The 19,739-nt window shown below is 37.3% G+C and overlaps 1 protein-coding gene across 1 annotated transcript; it reads left to right on the top strand.

Moving 5' to 3' along the window:
* The first annotated feature begins 32 nt into the window (after window positions 1-32).
* LOC109070318 (tetratricopeptide repeat protein 37-like) lies at window positions 33-19,676 on the top strand. The gene is made up of 41 exons (XM_042724645.1): window positions 33-137; window positions 363-455; window positions 586-729; window positions 873-964; window positions 1,272-1,347; window positions 1,516-1,647; window positions 1,787-1,885; window positions 1,975-2,083; window positions 2,544-2,684; window positions 3,015-3,116; window positions 3,223-3,347; window positions 3,838-3,924; window positions 4,058-4,161; window positions 4,267-4,393; window positions 4,493-4,672; window positions 4,852-4,976; window positions 5,888-6,138; window positions 6,244-6,346; window positions 6,485-6,667; window positions 6,762-6,906; window positions 6,990-7,068; window positions 7,179-7,240; window positions 7,325-7,381; window positions 7,475-7,543; window positions 7,638-7,712; window positions 8,045-8,186; window positions 8,599-8,692; window positions 9,115-9,192; window positions 9,298-9,422; window positions 9,535-9,658; window positions 9,757-9,981; window positions 11,231-11,303; window positions 11,402-11,455; window positions 11,536-11,647; window positions 12,250-12,378; window positions 12,477-12,601; window positions 14,905-15,069; window positions 15,315-15,467; window positions 17,155-17,285; window positions 17,574-17,703; window positions 18,844-19,676. Exons 2-41 carry the CDS (start codon window positions 366-368, stop codon window positions 18,919-18,921), a joined length of 4,695 nt encoding a protein of 1,564 aa, XP_042580579.1. The 5' UTR covers window positions 33-137; window positions 363-365; the 3' UTR covers window positions 18,922-19,676.
* Window positions 19,677-19,739: the final 63 nt, after the last annotated feature.

Here is a 19,739-nt window from a genome sequence, read left to right as displayed (position 1 = left end):
TGTAAGAAACGGACACGATTAGATTTGTTTTATTATAGGGGAATAAAAACAATGCTTGTCGCGGTATAATGACGTCCCGTTAAGTATCAATTCACGCATGCGCTTTTTGCCTCTTGCTGGATGGAAACTAACCGGCCGTATGTGCATTTCTTACATTAACATTTTACAAATACCAAATTTGCCCTTAAAATAGGTGTTTTTATATGACTGTTTAGTTATTTTTTGCACGCTTTAAAGAATAATTCTCTATGTCTAATGACAGCAAGTTAACAAGCAACATAACATACTGTACCTAATGTAAATATCTTTTACTGCTGCTGCTGCTTCATTAACATCTATTTTTGTCAAATTATTTGATTAAGGAAATGTCCAGTAAAGAAGTAAAAGCTGAACTAAAAAGTGCCAGAGAAGCCATCAAAAATAAAGAGTTTAAAGAAGCTTTGAAACATTGTAAGGTAAGTGTTTACTCCCAGCTGTCAGCATACAGTAAATGACTTGTGGACATATAGATTTAATCTTTTTCCCCTGATTGACTGTATTTGCATGGGTGTATAAGTTAAACGTGTCTCTATTTGTGCACTCCAGGCTGTTCTCAAACTTGAGAAGAATAACTATAATGCCTGGGTGTTTATTGGAGTGGCAGCTACAGAGCTGCAGCAGCCGGATCAGGCACAGACCGCCTACAGAAAGGCCACTGAACTGGAGCCAGAGCAGCTGCTTGCATGGCAGGTCAGTCATGGGGTAGAAACTATAATGAATAGTCCAAATGTAGTGTTTATCTAGGGACACAGTTTGTTAGCTGTTTGTTAAATTTGTCTTGATGACATTGAGCACTGCTGAACTCTGTTACTAGATGTGGATTTCTTTTGCAGGGTTTAGCAAATCTGTACGAAAAAAGTGACCAGGCGGATTTCAAAGCTGAGCTGCCAAAGATTTACCAGAAACTTATTACACTGTATGAAACGTAAGTAAAGTTGTCTTCTTTCCTTTTAGCATAGGATCGAATTAATCAGTAATAATATTTTGCCACTTTATTCACCTTATTGCATTTTTACCAAAATTTCTTACATTTTGGAATTTTCCTCTACCCAGACGTTTTAAATTTCACTTCACAATAAATGAATATAAAGTATTAAAACCAGAGATATTCTTTGCACTTACATTATTATAATCATGCCAGTAATTAAATGTGTTAATCTGAATTAAAATATATATATTTATTTTTAAGTTTAAAAGAATACTATTGCTTGATTTGTTTTCTGCGCTTGCAGCTCAGACAAAGCAAAATGTTTGGAAGTGAGCAAGAAGTTGGTGGAAGTCTATCAGTCGGAGAAGAACTATTTACAGGTGTGATCTTTAAATATAAGGACCTGATGTTACAACTAGATTTAAGATTTAAGTGGATATAACTTTACTGTCTGTTACCTACATAAAAAAAATCTACAAATTATTTCTAAAGTCACCATCAGGCTTTATATCTGCATATGTGTGAACTGTTTGCTACTCCACCCACAGGTGGCCAGAGTGTGGAGGAGGTTAATCCAGGTGAGGGAGGCCGAGGATTTAGAGCTGCTGGAGCTGTGGAAGGAGATGACCAGACTCTTGCAGGACACGGTTGAGGACCAGGACAATGAGACTCAACAACACGTCAGTCGACTTCACCCATCTCAAATACTGCTTTTTGAGAATTTTTTCTAAGTGCTTTTTTTGTACATGGCCACAATTTAGTGTCACCACATGCATTGTTTTTTACAAAGCTTACGGTGTGTATTTCTTTGCTCAACAGCTGATATCAGCATTTGAAAGAGCTTTGCAACTGATGATAGATGTGCCCAGTGAAGCCCACAGGAGCCTTTCACAGGACTACATTAAATGTCTTTCCAAGGTTGGCAAGCTGTATATGCCACGATTATTGTAATATTCACAATAATAATGACTGGACAAAAGCAAATGTTTCATTTTTGTATTCTGCAGCTTCCTCATGAGGTGGCCAAGCTAAAGGAAGTTTGTGATGCCACGCTGTCCCGCTATCCGACACACTCCTACCCTCTAGAGGCCCTCAGTGAGCACTACATCAGAACAGGTCAGTTTAGGTCAAATGAAGTCAATGGAATAAAAAAAAACCCCACAATATCGTCAAATGCTATTTCATTGTTTATCCATTTTTTTTTAATCTACATTACTGTTCAAAAGTTTGGGGTCTGTAAGATTTTCTTTAAAGCACCAAATTTAGCAGATCAGAATGATTGGATCATGATCAGGAAGGATTTGTTAAAAAAATACACGTATTTTTAAATTAATTGAAATAGAAAACAGTTGTTTTTATTTGTAATAATATTTTATAATATTATAGTTTTTACTGTATTTTGAATCAAATAAATTGTCTTTATGAGACTTATATCAGAAACATTATACTCCAAACTTTTGAACAATAATGCAAGTACAAAAATAATCCTGTTTCTGAAAACATAAAACTCATGTTGAATATTTCTGAATAAACACAGCTGTCGGATAATTTATCTCGTCTCTGATGATCCTGGTAGGTGACTGCAGTGAGGAAGCTGTCCACTGTTTCAGCCGTCTCTCTGAACTGGATCCAAACAACTCACACGCTCACTTTGGTCTTGGTATTAAAGCTTGTCAGGATAAAAAATATGAGGATGCCATTAAAAGTATTAGTCTAGGTGAGTTTATAAATACCACAAAGAATTCACAGATGTTTAGTGATTTGCTCCAATATGGATGGAGGTTATCAAAGTTTTTCAAGCTTCTTGATAAGAATGTTTCAGACCAGAGGTCAAGTATATAATGCAAGAAATGCAGTGTATCAAATTACAAATATAATGCATTTCTTATATAATTTTGATAACTAATAATGTGTTTTAATAACTCTTTGATTTTTGTTCATGTTCAGCTATACAACATTAATTTTGCTCCTTGCAGTTCCTAAACTATACTGTACAATGTAAATTACAAAGAATATGTTTAACTCTTTTGTTGTGTTTTTTCTGCAGGATTGAAGCGTATGCGCTCCTCCATCATTGGCTGGTATAATCTCGCTCTGGCTCAACTAAAAATGCATAAATATTCTGACAGTGCCACAGCTTCCAGCCAAGGTACTGCATGATAAAAAATAACAGCTAACCTGACATCTACTCATTCAGCTGCACTAACAGGGTGGAAAAGGGCTGTTCTCAGAAATATTCTGTTTTGTGTCTTCAGGGCTGAAGTCGAGTGTGGGGAACTCTGATGATTGGACTAATAAGCTGCAGAGGTTAAAACTAGAGGCTCTGGTAAGGACAGGAAGAGACCAGGATGCTGATGAAGCTCTGCAGATCCTTACACAGGTATCATTTTAAACCAAAGACTCACACAGATCTGCAGTCTAACAACAGATTTTTTTGAAAGAAGTCTTATATCCTCACCAAGGTTGCGTTTGTTAAAAAAATACAGTGAAACGGTATTATCGTGAAATATTATTACAATGTAAAATAGCTCTTTTCTGTTTTAATATTTTATTTTATTCCTGTGATGGTAAAGCTGAATTTTCAGCAGATATTACTCTTCAGTGTCAAATGATAAATCAGTTTAATATGCTGATTTGGAACTAAAAAAAAACATAAATAATTACAAATGTTGAACACATGTTGAAAAAAGTTGTGCTGCTTAGTTAATTTTTTTTCTTTGATGAACAGAAAGTTCACAAGAGCAGCATTTACAATTCACAGAGCAGCATTTTTACAGTTTAATAAAATATTTCATTTCTTAAAAAAAGAGAAATGAATATTAATAATTGTTTGAATAACTGTTTGATTTACATACAATGCCTCCTTTTAGATTTCAGATGCCAAAAATGACCCAGTGATTTTAGCTTTGAAAGGAAGAGCTCACTTGCAAAAAGGCCAAACTGAGGAAGCATTTCAGGTGAAACATTTTCATTTAACAGGAAAGAAATCACTGGAATTTAATCTTCAAATAACATGATAGGTTTAGGATAATAGATGTTTAAAAAAAACTAAGTAGACCAGATCTTGTTTCAATGAAATGATCCTTACAGGTTTCAGCTGAGCTGCTGAGCTCTCACCCAGGATCTGTGGAGGGTCTTACTCTGAAAGGGCTGGTGCATGTTGCGAAAGAACAGCACAAACAAGCTGAAGAAAGGTGTGAAACCCCTTCTTAACACACACACATGCGCATGCAGTATAAAAACCCGAAATAGATTTAAACACTAAACACTGATCCTCTTGTCTTCTCTTTGCCTCACAGCTTTCTAGAGGCTTTATCCGGTAGCCCAGATAATGGGGAGTTGTTTTTCCTGCTGGGACGCCTCTTCTGGAACATGGGAGAGGAAGTGCGAAGGGATCGCAGCAAAGCCCATACACATTTACTCAAGGTTAGGCCAGCAATATCAGACCTTATGCTTTTTATCATTGCATATAGACTCCAGAGTCTTTTCTCTTGGAATATAAATGTTGTCTTCTTTTATTTTAAGGCTGCTAAACTGGACCCGTATCTCGGTTCAGTGTTTCGTTTTCTGGGTCATTACTATAGAGAGGTAGCAAAAGATCAGGGCAGAGCCAGAGGCTGCTATAAGAGAGCATTTGAGCTGGATTCCTCTGATGCAGAGTCTGGAGCGGCTACTGTAGACCTCAGCATGGAGCAAGGGGACATGGTGAGTGTGAAAAAGTCTTGTAATCCAAGATAGTCCCATTGAGGGTATCTTTTGCTTATTTTTTTTCCCTGTTAAAATCAAACTTCAAAGTTGCAACAAGAACTTGTTGTAGATGTTGTAGAAGACACAGAGTTCCTGTAAAAGCGGTTTATTGACTGTGTGATGTGTTCTCTGCTTAGGACTCAGCTCTGACTGTTCTGCAGTCTGTAACAGAGAGAGCCACTCCTGGCTCTGCTAAATGGGCCTGGATGAGGAGAGGGCTCTACCACCTCAAGATTGGCCAGCATCAACAGGCCATTGCAGAGTAAGTGAATTGATTTCAGCTATAAAGCATAAGTGGTAATAAGATTTGTTTAACTGGGCCTGGATGGTGAGCTCAGCAGATATTTTAAAGCTCTTATTTAATGTAGCTGCATTAACATTGGCAGTTATAATGATGCAAGACGTTAACAGGTTTTCTGAAATGTTATTAATAGTAGGCCTGTATAAATTAATTACATTCTAAGTTTTTTGTGCCATTTGGAAATAAATGAAAGGGATATTTCACCCAAAAATGAAAATGTCATCATTTACTCACCCTTATGTCGTTCCAAACCTATATGAGTTTCTTTCTTATGTTTAACATAAAAGAAGATATTTTGAAGAATGCTGGTAATCAAACAGTTGATGGTCCCCATTGACTTCCATAGTAGGGAAAGAAAAAAGTCAATGGGGACCAACAACCGTGTGATTACCAGCATTCTTCAAAATATCTTCTTTGATGTTGAACATAAAGAAACTCATACAGGTTTGGAACGACATGAGGGTGAGTAAATGATGAGTAAATGATGAAATTTTTATTTTTGGGTGAACTGTTCCTTTAAGAAAATAGCTTTTGAATTCAACTCCTGAATTTGAATTAAGGTAGAAAATATTTGCTAAACATTTTAATACTTTTTATTCGTTTAATTGATTTTCATGAATTAGCCTTCATGTCATAGACCAGAGTGGAAGAAGAGTTAATTTCCCAGAATCCCACAATTAATTTAGCCTTCAAGGCCCACTTTGCTGTCTCCAAAGAAGATCTCACCAAAAGTTAAATGTGGGGATTAAAAATGTTAAGATATTCAAATGTAAAGATGTTAAGTATATGGTTCATCCTATTTTATTTTCATATCTTAAGGACTTTGTACACCAAAAGTCTAAAAGCTAGCCATGATTCTGCTTTGGTTTTAGTCTGCAGGCGGCGTTGAGGGCAGATCCTCAGGATTGGGTGTGCTGGGAATGTTTAGGTGAGGCTTACCTTAACCGCAGGAGTTTCACAGCAGCCCTGAAAGCATTCGATAAAGCACATACTCTGCAGCCCACCTCCATCTACAGCCTCTATCAGACCGCTGCCATCAAACAGATTCTCGGCCGGTTTAAAGAGGCCGCTGCAGAGTACAGGCAAATCTTAGAGCAGGAGGACTATGTGCCAGCATTGAAAGGTTTGTGTGATTTCTGCAGTAATACTTGAATCTCTCAGGTTAATAACTATTTCATCCAGTATTCAAATTTATAGTGTTTCATAAGCATCTTTATCATGTTCTCAGGTCTGGGTGAATGCTTGCTAGCCTTGGCTAGAAGTGCACTTGATGACTATCTTGATGGAAGAGCTGTAGATTTGATACAGAATGCCATCCATTACCTTTTCAGGTAAACATGAAGGTGCACTGGGTAAAGGGAATGTTTGTGTTTTATTTTGTGAAGTGGTGTCTGACCATGTGAGGTGAGTTGGATGGATGTCATCCAGCAGGTCCTGATCAAATCTCAATCTTTGTTTCAACATTCCAGAGCTTTAAAGCAAAGGCCAGACCTGTCGTGTCTCTGGAAGTTACTAGGTGATGCCTGCACCACCTCCAGAACTGTGTCCCCAAACCGAGCCAAAGTGCTGGTGCCTGGAGCTCTATATGGAATGGATCCACTTGATCAGGGCCATACACTGGACCAGAGACAGCTCCTCACTCTAGGAGAAAGGTAAAAGAGTAGAACCACATTAAACTAAATGGCGAAAAGAAGACTGGGCCTTCCCATTAAAAATATATTCTCTAATGAATCTATGTTTTATCAGGTGCTTTGGTCGTGCTTTGAAACTCATGCCGGAGGCCCCTAGTCTGTGGTGTGACCTTGGCCTGAACTACTACCATCAGTCCAGACTGCTCAACTGCCTCAATCCTGAAGAGGATCAGCAGCCTCTGCTGGAGAAAGCCATGCAGGTACATGACCTGGGATCAGTCATTTGTGATGCTTTCATGAAGATGTGTTAACAGGCTGTTTTGGTTTGGCTCTGTTCTGACAGTGTGTGAAGAAGGCGATCATGCTCAACAGTGCAAATCACACATACTGGAATGCCCTCGGGGTGGTCTCCATGGCAAACGGTAGATAAAAATATACATTTGATGTGCATAATCACATTATTCTGGATTATATAACAGTATTGTGATGGACTATTCTTGTGTTAATTGTATATTTTGCTTTTATATTTTAGGAATAGAAAACTTTGCACTTGCACAACACTGCTTTATCAAATCGGTAAAAGCGGAGTCAAATGTAAGTAATGCAAGAAAAATAAACTCTTTCTTCACTTTTTAAACATTTAAAATGCAACTAATGTATCTCCTGGTTATTTTTCAGAATGTGGTTGCATGGACCAACCTTGGTGCTTTGTATCTGAAGAAGGGAAATATAGAGGTAATATGATTTTTGTCAAGTTATTAGCTTGACTTCACATGATTTAGAGAACCATGCTGATAGTCCTTTTTCTACATTATTATTTTTTTTTAGCTCTCACATGAAGCGTTTAAGATTGCTCAGTCTCTAGAACCCCTCTATGTGAATTGCTGGATCGGACAGGTAGACTTTAGTTCAGACCGATCATATAACATCCAATGCCATTTTTTAGTCCAGTATGACACACAGAACATCTAACTTCTTTCTCATCATACAGGCCCTGATTGCTGAGTCAGTGGGCAGTTATGACACCATGGATCTTTTCAGACACACCACAGAACTGAGCACTCATGTATGTCTAATCATTTCTGAAATATACACACTTATTCAAAAGTTTGAAGTTTGTACATTTTTTAAAATAAGTTTCTTATGCTCACCAAGGCTGCATTTATTTATTTAAAAAACATTGATATTACAGTAAGTGCAATATTACTGTATATTCAATTTAAATGAGCTGTTTTCTGTTTGCATATATTTTTAAATGTAATTTATTCTTGTGATGGCAAAGCTGAATTATCAGCAGCATGTACTGATCCAAACTTTTGAACAGTTGTGTAGTTTCTTCTTTAGGTTCAGATTATTGATCAGTGTTCTGCTTGCAGTAACATGTTTATTTGATGTTAGACTGAGGGAGTGAAGGGTTATGCATATTGGGTTTGCTCCACACTGCTGGACAGGAGCAACAGAGACTCCGAGATCTACCTCTACAACATAGTCCAGATGAACGCTGTCTCTGCTGCCCAGGTGGCTCTGAGCAAGTACACCGGTATGAGAACAAACACAGCATACTGTGTTAAGATATTTCGAGGGTATATGGGTCTGTCATTTATTGTCTGATCTCAAACCAATTTGGTTAAAGAAAGGATTTTTTTTTTGTCTCGTTCATATCTTAAAAAAAAACAAAAAAAAAACATAATACATAATCTATATCTGTTACCATTATGAAGTATGTAAATACATTAATATGGCACTATATGCATGTTTTATAGGCCAGGCTAAAAGGATATTTATCCTGATATATTGAATGATTTCACCAGGAATGCAGGTGGAATGGCTAGATAAAATAAAAAATGTGTTTCTCCCTAAATATTAAGAAAATGATCCATGTGACAATGACAAATGATTTAAAGATGAAGTGAGGTAATGAAGCTCAGTGTGCTCTCTTTGTTTCACACCAGAGAGGATTCAGACAGACCCAGATGCCTTCATCATGCTCGGATACCTGAACACACACCTGCAGCTGAAGAAACAGGCCACTGAGGCATATCGCAGGTTTGTCACCTCTAGCTATTTAAACATTTGGAAATTCTGCCCAGCCAGATGGACAGCAAGTCTGCTTGACAAATTTTAAACCGGAAATTAAAACGAATGGAATGGAATTAATGAAAAGTAGTCACTTTTTTTTTATATTAGGTCTTTTATGTTATGCTCCGGGCTTAATTGTATTATCACATTTAGCATGAATTGATGTTCTTTGAATATATATATATATGCATTTTAAATATTTTAATGTTTTTTTTTTTTATATATGACATAAAGCTTTTTTTATGATTTATAACATTTTTTAAATATAGTTCATATTTATTAAAATTTATTAAAAAATGAATGCCTAATATTTGTTGCTGAAAGTTTCTGACGCTGATCTGGACCACACTGGTATTAAATTATTCTTGGATGTATTCTGTTCTCCAAAGAGCTGTCGAGTTGCTTCAGGCGTCCCCTCACACAGACAAGCTCAGCTTTGCTCTGAGGGGTTATGGACATGCACTCAGGTAAAACTCACTTCGTACAACTATGCCATCAGTCATTTCATCTACAGCAATGCTATTAGATTTATTAGTGCAAAATAATGTTTTTTTTCCTTATGTTGCTGTCAGTGATGATGGACAGTGGGAAGAAGCAGTGCGTATTTATTCCTCCACACCACTAGAGGAGCTGCATGATCTCATTGGGCTGGCGCTTGCCTATTTCAGAATTGGACGCATGCCAGAAAGTGTTCAGGGTGAGCAGTCATTGCCATTTCATGATTGTTGACTGTTACCATCTCGAATAGTGCCCACAATGCCTTCTGAAAGTACTCAAGCTTGTGATTGTGATTGTGTGCCTATTTCCAGCCTATGAGAAAGCCCTTGCAGTTGCCTCTAGTGAGAAGGAAAAGGCCTGTATACTCACTGCACTGGCCCTGATACAGCACAGGCTGGGCAACATCGATCATGCCAAAACTCTTCTCTTCAAGTGGTAACATAATGACTCAACTGTCTCAGAGCAACATATTTTATGCTTCAGCCGTCAAAAGCAAAGCCTTTCTCCTCTTGTTTATGTTCATGTGTATGTAGCTCCATGCTGAAAGAGCCCGTCTCAGAGAGTCTGCAGTGTCTGTGTTCTCTGGGTTTGGTTCATGGGGATGTGACCCTGGCAAGTGCTACGCTTACTGAGCTGCTAAAACTGGGGGAAGGTGTAGGAGGCGCTGTGGAAGTGCGCTGTCTGCTCACTTGCACCCTGCTGGCCCTGCAGGGCAACTATAGCGGCGTACACAGGGAGGCTGCTAGGGCTATACACAGGTAATTTATAATATTTAGAGATACGGTGTCTCCTAATTTGATACAACTTGATAAAATAACAAGAATTTATTTCTTTTGCTTCTGTGTTAATCTGAGTTTTTGTTTGAACAAAATGCAACAAACAATACTATAAATTATTATTGTCCAAAAATCTTTCTTCACATTATCTATTATATAGTATATTAGTATTTTAAAACAAAAGTACATATTATATTAAGTACAATTAATTTTAAGATATCAGATATGTCTGATTACCTTTAATTTTGTTGCATAGCATCTTTCATCATGATTCCCTCCTGAAAAATAAGGGTATTATATTACTGCCTTTATACATCAAAGAACACATTAAATTGATCAAAAGTGTACTTCCTGATCATGAAAGAATCCTGAAAAATGTAGCACGGTTTAAAAAAAAAAAAGCAGCAGAAACTGTTTTCAATATTGACAATAATAATAAATATTTCTTGAGCAGCTAAGCAGCCATACTAAAATGATTTGCAGTCACTGGAGTAATGACTGCTGAATATTGAGCTTTGGCATCACAGGATTAAATTACATTTTAAGATATATGCAAATAGAAAACAGTTATTTTATATTGTAATAGTATTTCATAGTATTACTGTTTATACTGTATTTTTGACCAAATAAATGCAGCCTTAGTGAGCATAATAGACTTATTTAAAAAACATTACAAATCTTACAGACACCAACATTTATTATATTATGTTACATTACGTTATGTTACATTATATTATATTATATTATATTATATTATATTATATTATTTTTTATTATATTATTTTATTTTATTTTATTTTATATTATATTATATTATTTTTATTATTGCCAGACTGAGATCAAAATAGACCTTTAGTTGTTGCTGATCAGCTGAAGCCTGGACTCTTTACTAATTGAATATACGTTCGGCTCCATTATGTCTTGTTGAGTAGTGAATTGAGGACTTTAATTAAATTAAATGCTTCTCTTTATTTGTCCAATAGCAAGTGACCTTTCAATATCCTCCTTTAATCTACATCCTACAAAGGTTTAAAAACACTCAAATGCTATTAAAGGGAAGATGTTTTAATCTAATTAACCTCAGGTATGAATCATTGCATTTGGTTAATTAACCTAAATGTCAAATGAGGTACCAGAACACCCCAGAATAACAAGAATTCTTCTATTTCTTCTGTGAGCCATTTTTTATTATATTAAAAAAAAAATGTGTTTGACATCTGCTATGTTGTAGGAACCCAGGAAATCCTTCTCTCTGGGCTCTTCTCTCCAGACTGGTCCCACAGTACTGCCCCAACAAAGCCAATGTAAGTATTCACACATCGGCTTTCGCACATATTTTAGAGAAAGAGAATAGTTCACCTGTTATCAAAGTATTAACCGTAAGTGTTCTTATTTTCATCAGGGAGGTGCTGTGGCTGGAAGTGTGGCGTGTCATGCCAGCTTGACGCTTGGAAAGGTAATTTAACATTTGTGGATGGATGAACTCTTGTGTCAAGATCTGTGTCCATTAACGAGTTCAACTCTTTTCATCTGTAGAGGGCATTGCTGTACAGTGGAGTGAATCAGTTGGCCTCAGGCCGGCACTCTGGTGAGGACAGAAGACGAAACGCTCTGAAAACAATCCAGAGAGCCGTGCTGCTGTGCCCAGGTAAACTGAGTTACAATCAGACACTCTGGATCAGTTCTGAAGTTAGCTGCTAAACAAGTTACTAACTCTTAGATTTGAAAGATTCAAAAAAAGAATTTTTTAGAAGACATATATCTTATTTTTCTATAACAGAGTATTATAGGAGTATAAGAGAAAGAGTATATATTTTTTGGGGAAGTGTACTGTGAAAAATATCTTTTTAGAGAGTGTGTTCTCTTAGTAAAATGACATAATAGTGACTTTAAAGTGTGGGACCCTTGAAATATACAAACCAGAATTTATGCCAGAGTTGTAATGAGCTTTGGCTTCTTGTCCAGGAAGGTTATTAATGCAGTTTTGGACAGAACACAGTCTTCTATAACCCTAAAACAATGAAAATATTCCATTTGGATAGTAAGAACCTTGCATTAAACGTGTCAGCAGGAGTATATGCCAAGTGCAATGCAGAGAGGCCCATGTGAAAAGTTTGAGATGAGAGAGGAGACACTGAGACATCGATATATCAGCCAGATGAAAGATTTGTCTGCAGCCTAAGTCAGATGGCTGTGATTCAGTGATGGATTGATATGTCCTCTGTCTTTCTCTCTGTATGACAAATGCAGATGATGCTGCTGGGTGGGCGGGGCTTATGGCTGCCTGTCACACAGAGAACACTGCATGCTTACTCCAAGGCTCCGCCCCTCGCAGAGAAGATCTGGAGAGGGCGCACATGACTCTGGTGTCTGAAAAAGGTCAGTGAGACTTGAGAATGTCATGTCAGTGTATTTGTATATATGCTGATGGGAGCATGGCTCTAAAACTATGTGTGCTGTATACGGTCTGTTCTCAGTGAAGGGCCTGCAGGCAGAGGATGGGCTCTTGGCTCAGGCTCTGGAGGGATGGGTGCTGCAGCAAACCGTGACTGGCCTCAAACAGAGTGGCCAATATGACCAGGCAGAGACTCTCTGCTCCCAGGTACACACACACACACACACACACACACACCCACACACATGCTTTCTCTTTCTATGTCATGCTGTCCCCTACTGATGCGTCTCTCTTGTGTGAATTGGGAACAGGTGCATACACAGACTGGCTGACCTGTTCTTGGGTTTCAAAGCAGAACTGTGTGCCCGTTTCATGCACTGACATGGCACCATCTGTCTAATATCCATATATTGTGGCTGACTATCTACTCACAATGCTTGAGCTGTTCCCCTTTGAGGTATATTTGTAGAACAGGAGTGTCCAGTTTTGCTCCTGAAGGGCCAATGTCCTGGCCAACGAAAATCCATGATACTGCATTTAAAATCTAAATGAAAAATAGTATATGTAAACTATATGATTTAAACTAAATCGGCAGATTTTGTAATGCTCGTGAGAGATGACAGTCACTACATGCTTCTCACAGCAAATGGCTGCTGCCTGCTGTTTGATGCCTCTCGTTTGCATAAATTTGAGCTTTTCCCAACAGTTAGATGCTCTTGGTCGCTCTAAACAGGTGGTTCTTCAATTCACAGTCAGTCCCATAGCTCCAGTACAAAAGAGTTGTAACTCTGCTCCACTCACTCGTTGCCAATGGACACATACTGCAAAACTTGAAATAGAGGTGTCAGACAAAGGAAACATTGAATATGTGTAGTGTCGAGGTCCTCCGGGAACACGGTTGAAAACCACTGGTTTTATACAACTCAAAATGCAATTTTATGTCACACTGCATTAGGTTTCACCAATGAAAGTATTTGTTAATGGTTAGATCTAAGTGGATCTTTAAAGGGGTCATGAAATGCCTTTGTTTTTTATTCAGAGACGTTGTATTATATCTCTGAGGTCCACTTATAATGGAATCATAATTTGGAAGTAATAGGCTATTTTCTGTTCTCTTTTTAACTCCCCTCATCTGAATGCTCTGTTTGAATAGGTGTGGTGGATTGTAGACTCGGAAGTAAACGCCCACTGCTGTGATTGGCTAATAGTTGTGTATGTTTGACAGCCTACATCCTTCACAGATGATACACATATCAAATGCAATAGTGATCATGTAATGAAGACAGTTACTCACACATTACTGTCGGATCCAATGTAGTCAGTGCTGCATCCTCTTTAAGTTTCAGTCTTTCTGAAAATCCTGCATCAAATTGTGCCTTGTTTGTAAATGAATCCGTGCTGAAAAGTGAATAAAAGGACTTCAGAGTTCTTACTGACGCATTCTGGAACTTCATTAAATAAAAAGTTCAAAGTTTTTTCATAACGTGGAAGGCAATGCAAATTTTTTTTTTTTTAATTTTCCCACAACCTTGCACTGCACAGCATCTTGTTGTCTTTCGGAGCCATTTTTTTTCATTTGGTTTCTATGCATTCACCTCTCTCATAAACACTACAAGCACAAATCGGTGGGTGGGGCTAAACAGGCAGCGATGTAGAAAGTGAAAGCGACGTGACATACAGCCAAGTATGGTGACCCATACTCAGAATTCGTGCTCTGCATTTAACCCATCCAAAGTGCACACACACAGCAGTGTGCTCAAGGCCACCTCAGTCGTGGTATTGCTGGCCCGAGACTCGAACCCACAACCTTAGGGTTATGAGTCAAACTCTCTAACCATTAGGCCACGACTTCCGCTGTGTTGATCTTCTTTTGTGGAGGCAGTGTTTAGCCACACTATAGCATTATAGTCATACATTTCATATGCTGATGTTTAGGCAGACTGGCTTCAATATAAGTTTTTAGACTAACTCAAAAGTTTTGAGTTTTGAAACTTGCAGGATGTTTTTATAGTTTTTATAGTATAGAGTGACCTCTTATATGTCAAAAGATCAAGGGAATTTTGGTCGTTCATGACAGCTTTACTGTCAATTATGTAACAATTGCCATTTTAGTTTTTACTTTTTTCAGTGTTGCAGTTCTGGAAAGTCTCCTGAGCATGACGAAAAATTATACATTGAGTCACAAATCTTTTAGAGGTATAGAAAAATATGTTTAAAATGATACACTCACTTGACTCTAGTCATATCAGTGGCTTTGAAAAAGCTCTTTTATTTACCCACATTCCCCCACTCCTGGTGGCCACCATGTTGAGATCATGACATTTGTGTTTTGCATGTTTAATATCACAAATTTAAATTCTGATATTTTCCTTGGAACATCAACATATGTTGCAAACCAGTCAACCTGTGATATGATAAGACATTAAAGAGCATAATGGCTAGGAAGGAAAACTTTAACATCTAATTATTTTATGCCCATATAACTGTATACTTTCCTCTTCCTTTCTCAGGTTCTGAGTGTATCTCCAGAGCATCCTGTGGTGCTCCTGAGATTAAGGCAGGTTCAGTGTGAGTGCCTCCTGTTGTCTGACGCCGGTAACTGTGTTCCTCCTGCGGTGCTGGATCAGCTCAGCGCTGCTGTCATGGCCAACCACACATCTGTGTCCGCCTGGCATGTATGTACATTCAGCATCTCACCGAGGAGAGCTTGGTGTCGGATGGATTTCATAGTAAAAGTCAATGTGAATGTGCATCTTGCTTTGTTATATGTATTTAATTTTAAATGTTGCCTTTTTGGTTTCCCCTGGTCCGAATGCGTTTCACAGACTTTATTAAATCACACAGGATGTTTTTATATTTTATATAGAAAGGAGGTTTAACAAGGTTTGCTCATTGTTAATTTGATCTTGCTGTCTGTCAGTGGTTGGCAGAAGTGTACCATTCTCAGGGTCTGCTGGCTCAGGCCTCTGTTGCATATAGACAGAGTCTTCAGCTGGCTTCTCAGCTCGGTGACCACATTGGAAAGATAAGCAGTCTGCTCCGACTAGCCCTGCTGGCACTTATGCCGTGTTTGGTGAGTACCAGATTAATCTTGTAAGGGGAAGTTGGGAGAAATGGGGGCAGATTTCTCAGACACTCTTTATAATATACAGTGTGGCCTGAATGACTAAATCCATTTTTTGTTTTTAAACACAGAAGTAAACAGACAGATTTTGAAAAAAGTAAATAATATATTAAAAATAATATAAATTGTCGATATATCTGTGTGTGTGTGTATGTATGTATTACGTTTAAATGTCAAATACAAAGTCTACAAATGGTCTCAGACTTCAGATTTAGCTGCTTCCATTTTGTCACCTTCAAGCAGTAACTAGTTTACCTGAATATTAATGATTGAAGAATAATGCAGAATAGTTAAAGTAACATTGCTTTCTTTGTGAAAATAGATTTCTTTTGTTTGCTGTGCTGTCCTCTAACAGGTCTTCTTGTACGTGGAGTACCTCTAGACAGCTGTCAAACCTTGCAAATCCCAAGTCTTTGCGTTAGATCAGAGGATGTGCAGTGGGATTTCAAACACAAATACATGGCAGCCGTCTGTTAGACAGAGAGGAACGGTTTACTCAGGGTAGATTCAGCTCATAATAACTCATGAGATCACTGTGTGATAATCCTGCGGTCTTTATAATACACTGACTGGATTGATGAACAGCTATGAAAAGTTGTTCAAACAAGCATGTACTGTAATATAACAGACAATCATGCGGCGAAACTGATGAAAGAAAGGAGTCCTATTGTAGCGCTGTTGACAGTCTAATAGTGGAAAGTTAAACACAAGGTTATCAGACCACTCTGTGCTCATTCCAATGTGTTTGGTTAATTGAACTTTTAATTACAATTTCATAAAATACCATTTAAAAGTATGACAATAAGATGGTGTTTTGAAAGAAACTAATAATTTTATTCAGCAAGGTTGCATTAAATTGATCAAAAGTGACAGTAAAGAAAATTTAAAAGACATGTTATAAAAGATTTCTATTTCAAATAAATGCTGTTATTTTGAACTTTCTATTCATCAAAGAACAATAAATGCATCACAAAATTCCACAAAAAATATGCAGCACAATTCAACATGAATAGTAAAAAGAAATTGGAGTAATGGCTGCTGAAAAGGCAATCACACAATTTATTTATTTATATTTATTGTGTACAATTTCTAAATCATTTTTTACTACATTTGTAATCCATTTGGATACATCTGGTATTTTTCTTAATGTTTTCCTCATCACATTTTGAAATAGTTTGTCTGTTAGTGTCTGTATGACTGCTAATAAAAATGAAAATTATTATTTTGGGCTAAGCTTCTTTCAGCACATTCAGGCATCTTTCTTGCACATTTTGCCCTTTTTTTCTCTGCTTCCACTTCCTCCCACCTTTTTCTTTTTGTCCATCCCCCTCCCCTCCATCCACTGGCAGCATATTGCATTCATTTTAGCTGACTGCAGGTTTGCCTGCTAAATTGAATTAGGCACTTTGTGGCTAGGCTTTCATTGCTTTTAATTAAAGCGTGTCAGCCTTCAGCGTGTCCAGACGCCGGTCATATATTAGTCTGAACTTTGCCAGCTAAAATACATCTCAAATCCAGAAATTCTTGTTTTAGAAGGTTTTTTTTAATTACTCATTTCATTGCACAAACTTTACAGACCATTCTACAATGCAAGGAAACACTGTGTAAAGATGTCTAATTGTACTTCTGACAACAGGCTGGTGTCTGTGTCTCTGAGTGGAAGGATCTGGTGTTGGAGGCCAGCACTGAAGTCTTAAAGATGGGCAGCTCACCAGTAGCTCTGCTCTTCCAAGCCTTATTGCAGTTCTCTATAAAGATGGGTGCCAGGTAGGGCCATTTCACAAAGCTACTATTTTGCCACTCTCTTGATGAGAGGATTTTTGCATATAGCTTTAGTAGGGTTTTGTGTTCACATTTAGTCACCCTAACATTCAGTCAACATGTTAGATCCGTTCCGACCTGTTCTATGCCACATGTTTGTATTTCATTGTTTGCCTCCTCTTAGCATTGCATTCTTATTTAGTCTATTTAAATATGAAATATATCACCTTTATTCATAATATCAGAGGTTAAACTGGATCAGGATCAGATTGATAATGGTTTGTTCTTCTACAGGGAAACCCGACGCCTGTTGGAGAAGATTGTTTATGCTTCAGCCTCAGGCGGCTCTGAAACAATAGCGTCAGTGGCACGCTGGTACCTCCTGCGCCACCTGCACGCTAAAGATGACCTGGAGCTGATAGATGTGAGCAATTGCATTCACTCGCTCTACTCGAAAACAAATGAGCAACTCAGGCTTGTGTTGCCCTTATCAGATTTGATTCCAATGTAATAAAGCGTACTGAAAGTTCAGTTTCAGCTACCTACTATATTAAGATTAATACCTATTAATACCTATAGTAATACAGTGTTTCATTATCCATTTTGTTATTTTTAGTGCTGTCAAATGATTAATCGCCATTAATCGCATCCAAAATAAGTTTTTGTTTACATAATATATGTGTGTGTGTGTGTACTGTGTATATTTTAATATAAACATTTAATATATAAACATATTTTTCTTATATATGCATCTATGTGTATTTATATATACATAATATAAATATACATAGTACACATACATATTATGTAAATAAAAACTTTTATTTTGGATGCGATTAATTGCAATTGATTGCACAAATTATTTTATAAATGTACTTTTTTCAAATTGCTTCAGCGATTATTATAATTGTCTGTATGGTAACTATTGGCCATTTAATACAGTTAATTAGATGAATGAACTACATTCACAAACTCAAGCTTTGTATTTAAAAGGGTCATGACATGATAAATCAATTTTTTCCAGAGTTTTTTGATAAATAAGAATTATTTGTACCATTAAACATCCTGCAAATGTCATAGCTTACAACATCGCCAGTACCAAAAAAAAAAAAAAATTATTAACCAAGTTCCAAAACCATCTTGTTTGGATATTGTGGGATTTATGACACAGGCAAATAAATGTTCATATGACTACTTCTAGAACATCGATGAAACATTTTACATCATCATACTATACGCTCCACCTACTGGCATTCAGTCTGATACTTGTGCTTGTTCACTTTCTAACTTACTCGATGCGCTTGAGCTACTCCTGACAACAGCACAACTGGAAGAGTAAAGGAATACTTACTTTAATGCATTTGGTTTAAACAAACATATTTGCATCTGTAGAGCCCCAGCATCATTTTATACAGAGAGTCAGAGTGAGGGTTCAAAACAATCATTTTTCGAATATATGACTGTTAAAGTGAATATGCAATGAACCTCAAGTTACACATTAAAATGATTTTACAAATCCATGTCATGACCCCTTTAAGAATGGCATTGTGTTTTGGGCTTGTAGACTCTGTTGGTGAAGGCAACAGCAGAAGGAGACCACAGACTGGTGGATTTCCACAGACGCCTTTACCCATCCAGCTGAGACAGTCCACCATCCTCACTTCCATCAGGAGACCTGCACTTCAACATTGTTCTGCTTCATCTCTTGCACACTGAGCAGTTTATTCACTGATCAGTGTTTACAAAATCTGAAAGTCTTTACATGACCATGCTATGCTAATTTAAAAAGACACTTGATCTATATGCATGGCTCTTTTAATGCAGTTTATGGTATAACTGAATTAGCTTATGCTCACTGTATTGCAATCACGTGAGCGCTGATGCATGAAAAATTACATTAATGACTCATGATTATTTTTATGTGCCTTCCCTAAAGCGACAGCCATAATTATTATTGCCACAAGGCTCAGCTGACTATAATACACTAAATCTACTGCTATTGCATTTATGTAACTTAAAAGAGTCATTGCTTCGGATCCAAAATCATTATTGGGCTCATTTGAATGTGCAGCAGTGGGATATCTGCTCTTCAGATTGTCTGTTTATGGTCAGAGAAGCTTTTTGTCTGACGCATTATCTTTGCCCTACAGAAGCACTGGCAGAACTAATTAACCTCTGTTTTTCCTCACTGTCATTTCCAAATAACTGACTTTACTCATCTCTGCACAACTGACCTACAGTAGACTGCAGAAAGCTATTGAGTCCCTGAAATATTAAAGCACATAGCAAAAACAGAAAAAAAAGTGGGAAATAACAATAATTGTTTATCATGTTGGGTGTATTTATGCTTTGCAAGTATGCATTGTTGGCTTGGAAAATTAAATGAAAACAAAGCGATCTTGTTTGTTTCATATAGCATTCATTACAATCAATACTGGCCTGGGGTCATGCAGACAAACA

Source organism: Cyprinus carpio, chromosome B5 (genome assembly GCF_018340385.1).
Source record: "Cyprinus carpio isolate SPL01 chromosome B5, ASM1834038v1, whole genome shotgun sequence".
NCBI lineage: Eukaryota > Metazoa > Chordata > Actinopteri > Cypriniformes > Cyprinidae > Cyprinus > Cyprinus carpio.
Note: the sequence above shows the minus strand (reverse complement) of the source record. Positions and strands in the feature narration are given on the sequence as shown.

Excerpts from the sequence above, each read along its gene's own strand:
- LOC109070318 (XM_042724645.1), top strand. The coding sequence starts at position 366 with ATGTCCAGTAAAGAAGTAAAAGCTGAACTAAAAAGTGCCAGAGAAGCC. Across the intron at positions 3,925-4,057 it reads AAACTGAGGAAGCATTTCAG|GTTTCAGCTGAGCTGCTGAG; the intron begins GTGAAACATTTT and ends TGATCCTTACAG. Across the intron at positions 11,456-11,535 it reads CCAGCTTGACGCTTGGAAAG|AGGGCATTGCTGTACAGTGG; the intron begins GTAATTTAACAT and ends TTTCATCTGTAG.